Raw genomic sequence first — 8,152 nt, forward strand, 5'->3', positions numbered from 1 at the left:
GTTCAGAAGTGTTAATGTTGTGAGGCTCTTGCACTATCACTAAAGTGAATAGTAAATAACTAACAGGCATCAATCACATGGTGAAGGGACACGTTGTGATTGATGCCATATGAAAGACTTTCTTTGCACTTTTTTCTTTACAGGGTTCAGGAGTATGCCAGGTATGGAGTGCAGGGTTTAGGGGTGCATTATGCACAGGGTGTAGGGTTCTGGAGTGGGCTACGCATGGAGTGCAAGGTTCTGGATTGTGCTACATATGGAGTACAGAGTTCAGGAGTGTGCTACGTATGGAGTGCAGATTTCAGGAGTGTGCTACATATGGAGTGCAGGGTTCAGGGGTGCGTAATGCACAGGGTGCAGGGTTCAGGAGTGGGCTACATATGCAGTGAAGAGTTCTGGGGTGTGCTGCAAATGGAGTGCAGGGTTCAGGAGTGTGCTACATATGGAGTGTGGGGTTCAGGGGTGCATTATGTGCCGAGTGCAGGGTTCAGGAGTGAGCTACCTATGCAGTGAAGGGTTCAGGGGTGTGCTACAAATGGAGTGCAGGGTTCAAGAATATGCTACATATGGAGTGTGGGGTTCAGGGGTGCATTACGCATGGGATGCAGGGGTCAGAAGTGCATTACCCACAGGAGTGGTATGGAGTGCAGGCTTCAGGGGTGTGCTACGTATAGAGTGCAGGGTTCACAGGTGCATTATGCACAGAGTGCAGGGTTCAGGAGTAGGCTATGTATGCAATGAAGGGCTCAGGGGTGTTCTACAAATGGAGTGCAGGATTCAGGAGTGTGCTACATCTGGAGTGCGGTTTCAGGGGTGCATTACGCACAGGGTACAGGGGTCAGGAGTGCATTACTCACAGGAGTGGATGCTACATATGGAGTGCAGGCTTCAGGGGTGTGCTACATATAGAGTGCAGGGTTCAGGGGTGTGCTACATATGGAGTGCAGGGTTCAGGGGTGTGCTCCATATGGAGTGCAGGGTTCAGGGGTGTGCTACATATGGAGTGCAGGGTTCAGGGGTGTGCTCCATATGGAGTGCAGGGTTCAGGGGTGTGCTCCATATGGAGTGCAGGGTTCAGGGGTGTGCTACATATGAGGTGCAGGGTTTAAGGGTGCATTATGCACAGGTTGCAGGGTTCTAGACTGAGCTATGCATGGAGTGCAGGGTTAAGGGATGAGCTATGTATGGAGTGAAATTACGCACAGGGTACAGGGGTCAGGAGTGCATTACTCACAGGAGTGGATGCTACATATGGAGTGCAGGCTTCAGGGGTGTGCTACATATGGAGTGCAGGCTTCAGGGGTGTGCTACATATAGAGTGCAGGGTTCAGGGGTGTGCTACATATGGAGTGCAGGGTTTAGGAGTGTACTACATATGGAGTGCAGGGTTCAGGAGTGTGCTACGTATGGAGTGCAGGGTTCAGGGGTGTGCTACATATGGAGTGCAGGGTTTGGTAGTGTGCTACATATGGAGTGCAGTGTTTAGGAGTGTGCTACATATGGAGTGCAGGATTCAGGAGTGTGCTACATATGGAGTGCAGGGTTCAGGAGTGTGCTACGTATGGAGTGCAGGGTTTAGGAGTGTGCTACATATGGAGTGCAGAGTTTAGGGGTGTGCTACATATGGAGTGCAGGGTTTAGGAGTGTGCTACATATGGAGTGCAGGGTTTAGGAGTGTGCTACATATGGAGTGCAGGGTTCAGGGGTGTATTATGCACAGGGTGCAGGGTTCAGGAGTGGGCTAAAAAAAAGCCCTGTTTATATTTGTCACTGCATGCTTCTTTGCATTGTGCAGCATTACGGACCTTTGAAGGAGACTCTTGATCATGGGACACTCGGCAGCAGTCCCTGTGTGTCAGAAAGATTGAGCAGGAGCCAAGACCTCATCATGGAGCCTCCACCTCCTTCCCTAACACCAGAGATAAACAATCACAACACAATCCTAGGAGTCACCCAGAAGATCATTGAGCTGCTGACAGGAGAGGTGAGCGGTGCCGGGAATTCTGGGACATTATCCAGTAACAGACAAGAGATGTGTCTGGATGGTGACTGTATCATTGTGTGTGTCAGGTTCCTATAAGGTGTGAGGATGTCACTGTCTATTTCTCCATGGAGGAGTGGGAGTATATAGAAGGACACAAGGATCTCTACAAGGACGTCATGATGGAGAATCAGCCGCCCCTCACATCACCGGGTAAGAGGAGACTTTATTGTAAAGGAGAGAGCAGTACGGAGGCTCCACCTAGATCCCCCATCATCTGATAAACACATAGAAACAATGTATTCAGTCAGTGTGTGTGTTTCCTACAGATGGATCCAGTAATGGGAACCCACCAGAGAGCTGTTCCAGTCCTCTGTATTCTGAGGATTCCACACAGGAAGATCACAAGGTCCCTCAACGTGATCAGGTAGATGGAATTGAGGATTTTGCCGAATACCAAAGTGACTCCACAATGTTGGTTTTTGTGTCAGATTGCTAATTTAGTTACCCAGTTGTTTTGTGGATTGTTTAGGGTAAAACCCGGGTTACAAAGAAAGCTGTTGAGACAGATGACGATGATCCATCTTGGGAGGTGGAAAGTCTCTCGGAAATTAGCTCAGGTGAGTGAATAACGTTTATTCGGTTTCCCTTTATTATTCTCTTACCTATACATTGCCAAACCTAAATGCTTTTTACCCTATAGGAGAGAAGACATTTCACGACTATCATACAGTATATAGAGGTCCTCAAAGTAGAAGTGGGTTGACTTTTAGCGTTCTCCTCTACCACAAAAGGGTGAGATGGCCAATAAAAGACTGTAGCCAAGAGTTAAGCCGGCCATAGATGGTCGAATCTCGGTCGGTTCAGCAGGAACCTCAAAATAGGGTTGGTAAGACTTTTGGTGTTCTCCTCCCCAAAAGAAAGGTGAAATGACCAACAATTGACTGTAGTCAAGTGTTAGGCCGGCCATAGATGGTTTGAATCTCGTCAGGTTCAGCAGGGACCTCCAAAATAGGGTTGGAAAGACTTTTGGTGTTCTCCTCTGCAACAGAATGATGAGATGGCCAACAATGGACTGTAGTCAAGAGTTAGGCCAGCCATAGATGGTCGAATCTCGGCCGGTTCAGCAGGGACCTCAAAGTAGGGTTGGTAAGACTTTTGGTGTTCTTCTCTGCAACAGAAGGGTGAGATGGCCAACATTAGACTGTAGTCATGAGTTAAGCCGGCCATAGATGGTCGAATCTCAGTCGGTTCAGCAGGGACCTCAAAGTAGGGTCGGTAAGACTTTTGGTGTTCTTCTCTGCAACAGAAAGGTGAGATGGCCAATAAAAGACTGTAGTCAAGAGTTAAGCCAGCCATAGATGGTCGAATCTCGTTGGGTTCAGCAAGGACCTCAAAATAGGGTTGGTAAGACTTTCAGCGTTCTCCTCTACCACAAAAGGGTGAGATGGCCAATAAAAGACTGTAGTCAAGAGTTAAGCCAGCCATAGATGGTCGAATCTCGGCCGTTCAGCAAGGACCTCAAAATAGGTTTGGTAAGACTTTTAGCGTTCTCCTCTACCACAAAAGGGTGAGATGGCCAATAAAAGACTGTAGTCAAGAGTTAAGCCAGCCATAGATGGTCGAATCTCGGCCGTTCAGCAAGGACCTCAAAATAGGGTTGGTAAGACTTTTAGCGTTCTCCTCTACCACAAAAGGGTGAGATGGCCAATAAAAGACTGTAGTCAAGAGTTAAGCCAGCCATAGATGGTCGAATCTCGGCTGTTCAGCAAGGACCTCAAAATAGGGTTGGTAAGACTTTTAGCGTTCTCCTCTACCACAAAAGGGTGAGATGGCCAATAAAAGACTGTAGTCAAGAGTTAAGCCAGCCATAGATGGTCGAATCTCGGCCGTTCAGCAAGGACCTCAAAATAGGTTTGGTAAGACTTTTAGCGTTCTCCTCTACCACAAAAGGGTGAGATGGCCAATAAAAGACTGTAGTCAAGAGTTAAGCCAGCCATAGATGGTCGAATCTCGGCCGTTCAGCAAGGACCTCAAAATAGGGTTGGTAAGACTTTTAGCGTTCTCCTCTACCACAAAAGGGTGAGATGGCCAATAAAAGACTGTAGTCAAGAGTTAAGCCGGCCATAGATGGTCGAATCTCGGTCGGTTCAGCAGGGACCTCAAAGTAGGGTTGGTAAGACTTTTGGTGTTCTTCTCTGCAACAGAAGTTGAGATGGCCAATAAAAGACTGTAGTCAAGTGTTAGGCCGGCCATAGATGGTTGAATCTCGGTCGGTTCAGCAGGGACCTCAAAGTAGGGTTGGTAAGACTTTTAGCGTTCTCCTCTACCACAAAAGGGTGAGATGGCCAATAAAAGACTGTAGTCAAGAGTTAAGCCGGCCATAGATGGTCGAATCTCGGTCGGTTCAGCAGGGACCTCAAAGTAGGGTTGGTAAGACTTTTGGTGTTCTTCTCTGCAACAGAAGTTGAGATGGCCAATAAAAGACTGTAGTCAAGTGTCAGGCCGGCCATAGATGGTTGAATCTCGGTCGGTTCAGCAGGGACCTCCAAAGTAGGGTTGGTAAGACTTTTGGTGTTCTTCTCTGCAACAGAAGTTGAGATGGCCAATAAAAGACTGTAGTCAGAGTTAAGCCGGCCATAGATGGTCGAATCTTGGTTGGATCAGCAGGGACCTCAAAGTAGGGTTGGTAAGACTTTTGGTGTTCTTCTCTGCAACAGAAAGATGAGATGGCCAACATTAGACTGTAGTCAAGAGATAGGCCGGCCATAGATGGTTCGAATCTCGTCGGGTTCAGCAGGGACCTCAAAACTTTTGGTGTTCTTCTCTGCAACAGAAGGGTGAGGTGGCCAACATTAGACTGTAGTCAAGAGATAGGCCGGCCATAGATGGTTCAAATCTCGTTAGGTTCGGCAAGGACCTCAAAGTAGGGTTGGTAAGACTTTTGGTGTTCTCCTCTGCAACAGAAAGGTGAAATGGCCAACAATGGACTGTAGTCAAGAGTTAGGCTGGCCATAGATGGTTTGAATCTCGTTGGGTTCAGCAGGGACCTCAAATAGGGTTGGTAAGACTTTTGGTGTTCTCCTCTGCAACATAAAGAGTTAGGCCAGCCATAGATGGTTTGAATCTTGGCCGGTTCAGCAGGGATCTTAAAGTAGAGCTGGTAAATCTTTTGGTGTTCTTATCTGTAACAGAAGGATGAGATGGCCAAAAATAGACTGTAGTCAACAGTTAAGCTTGGCTATAGATGGTTTGAATCTTGGCCAGTTCAGCAGGCACCTCAAAGTAGGGTTGGTAAGGCTTTTGGTGTTCTCCTCTGCAACAGAAAGGTGAGATGGCCAACAATGGACTGTAGTCAAGGTTTAAGGTGGCCGTAGATGGTTTGAATCTTGACCGGTCCAGAAGGGAGCTCAGAGTAGGGTTGGTAAGACTTTTGGTGTTCTTCTCTGCAACAGAAAGGTGAGATGGCCAATAATGGACTGTAGTCAAGAGTTAAGCTGGCCATAGATGGTTTGAATCTTGTCGGGTTAGGCAGGGACCTCAAAATAGGGTTGCTAAGACTTTTGGTGTTGTCCTCTGCAACAGAAAGGGGAAATGGCCAACAATGCACTGTAGTCAAGAGTTAGGCTGGCCATAGATGGTTTGAATCTTGTTGGGTTCAGCAGGGACGGTAAGGTGAAGCAATAAAACGGAGGACATGATCTGACTGGACGGTAAGGTGAAGCAATAAAACAGAGGACATGATCTGACTGGACGGTAAGGTAAAGCAATAAAAGGGAGGACATGATCTGACTGGACGGTAAGGTAAAGCAATAAAAGGGAGGACATGATCTGACTGGACGGTAAGGTGAAGCAATGAAACGGAGGACATGATCTGACTGATACTGCTTAGAAAACAGTAGACTTTGATAAACTTTGTCTTTTTTAGCTTTACTGACTGGGTCCCTTTTTCTTTTCCTAGAAGACAGACATCTCCTATTGCCTTCAGACTTTGATGTAGAAGATGAGGACATCACAAGAGGTTCTCCAGAAGGAAACCATACTTATTATACCCGGCAAAGACATATTCGGTTGAATAAATCCCTAGCTACCTCTAGCGTTGAGGAACCTCTTACTGATACTCTTGCACAGCCTAGCCTTGGACCTAATGGTGGTGAAATGTTTTCTTCTTATGAATGGGGAATTTGTTTTCCTCGGAAGGCACAACTTGACCACCAAAAGCTTCCCTCCCCAAAGAAGCCATTTCAGTGCATGGTGTGCGGGAAATGTTTCGCCTTTAGGTCGCTACTGGCTACCCATCAGAGGATCCACACGGGAGAACGCCCCTTCACCTGTCTGACTTGCGGTAAACGATTCGCGCAGAAAATTACTCTCGAAAACCACCAGCGAACTCACACGGGAGAAAAGCCCTATGAATGCGCTCATTGCGAAAAATGTTTTAGAAGCCAATCGGTTTTAATCGCGCACCAAAAAAAACATAAAAAAACAGATCGCAGAAAACCCTTCACCCCCAAAACAGGCCTCGTAAACCACCAAAGGGAGGGGCCATATTTGCGCTCCAGACGGGGGCAACGTTTGACAGATATGCCATCTTTGACAGAAGATCAGAAACCCCCTGGGGTGGAAAGGCTGCTGACCTGCACTGTATGTGACAAGAATTTCAGTCATCGGTCCACACTCGCTATGCATCTCCGAGTTCACACGGGAGAGAAGCCGTTCGCCTGCTCCGACTGCGGGAAACAATTTGCGCAGAAGGTGGGTCTTCTGGTGCACCAGAGGACCCACACAGGCGAGTGTCCCTTTACCTGTCCAGAATGTGGGAAACGTTTCGCGCAAAAGGTCGGGCTGGTCAAACACCAGAGAGCACACAAAGGCAAGAAGCCATTTTGTTGTGGTCAGTGCGGAAAAGGGTTCCAAAACTCAGCAGGTTTGGCCAGGCATCAAATGACTCATTCCGGCGAAAAGGCTTCTTGGTGCTTGGATTGTGTAAAGTGTTTCAGGGACCCGTCGGCTTTGCTTAAGCATCAGGAGAGCCATACGGAAGGGAAGCCCTTCGAGTGCGCAGAGTGCGGGAAAATTTTTAGCTTCAGGTCAATGCTGGTCAGCCATCAAAGGAGCCACACGGGTGAGCGGCCCTTTTCCTGCACTGATTGCGGGAAGACATTTCTGCAAAAGGCGGCATTGCTTACACATGCACGGATTCACACGGGAGAAAAACCGTATCGCTGTTCAGAGTGTGGCAAGTGCTTTACACAGAAAGGACATCTAGTTAAACATGAGAAGATTCATGTATAGGGATAGTAAAATGTGTAATTCAGCTGACCTCAAGGAACTTCATCAATGGCAAAAAAAAGGGCTGAATGTTGCTGCTCAATGGAAAAATGTGCAACATGGGGAAGAACCAAAAAATAATTTAGAACAGGGATTCCCAAACTATGACCCTCCAGTTGTTCAAGACCTACAATTCACATCAAGCCTTGTCTTGTGTGTGAATGTCAGAGTTTTACAATGCCTCATGGGATGTGTAGTTCTGCAACAGCTGCAGGGCCGTAGTTTGGGAATCCCTCATTTAGAAGATACTGAACCTAGTTATGCATAGGTCAAGAGCCTAGAGCAGGGGTCTCCAAAATTTCTAACCGAAGGGCCAGTTTACTGTCCTTCAGATTTTAGGGGGGCTGGACTGTGGCCATTGGGAGTTGAAAACTGTCCTAGCATCAGTGGGAGTAAACAATGCATATTTGGCATTAGGGGAGGAATAATGCACCATCGATGGTGTCAAAGGATGGAATAGTGCCCCGTCGTTGGTGTCATTGAGAGGAATAGTGCCTCATCATTGGTGTCAGTGGGAGGAATAGTGCCTCATCATTGGTGTCAGTAGGAGGAATAGTGCCTCATCATTGGTGTCATTGAGAGGAATAGTGCCTCATCATTGGTGTTATTGAGAGGAATAGTGCCTCATCATTGGTGTCAGTGGGAGGAATAGTGCCTCATCATTGGTGTCATTGGGAGGAATAGTGCCTCATCATTGGTGTCATTGAGAGAAATAGTGCCTCATCATTGGTGTCATTGGGAGGAATAGTGCCCCATCGTTGGTGTCAGTGGGAGGAATAGTGCCCCATCGTTGATGTCAGTGGGAGGAATAGTACCACATCATTGGTGTCTTTGAGAGGA

At 47.4% G+C, this 8,152-nt stretch overlaps 1 protein-coding gene across 1 annotated transcript; it reads left to right on the top strand.

Moving 5' to 3' along the window:
* Positions 1-6,579: 6,579 nt before the first annotated feature.
* LOC309562891 (uncharacterized protein) lies at positions 6,580-7,322 on the top strand. The gene has a single exon (XM_082267210.1). The coding sequence runs from the start codon at positions 6,665-6,667 to the stop codon at positions 7,274-7,276; it is 612 nt and encodes a 203-aa protein (XP_082123336.1). The 5' UTR covers positions 6,580-6,664; the 3' UTR covers positions 7,277-7,322.
* The last annotated feature ends 830 nt before the right edge of the window (positions 7,323-8,152 follow it).

This window comes from Pelophylax lessonae, assembly GCF_965119305.1.
Source record: "Pelophylax lessonae genome assembly, chromosome: 9".
Lineage (NCBI taxonomy): Eukaryota > Metazoa > Chordata > Amphibia > Anura > Ranidae > Pelophylax > Pelophylax lessonae.

What these genes read in the sequence shown, in the direction of transcription:
- LOC309562891 (XM_082267210.1), top strand. Translation starts at nt 6,665, where the DNA reads ATGCATCTCCGAGTTCACACGGGAGAGAAGCCGTTCGCCTGCTCCGAC.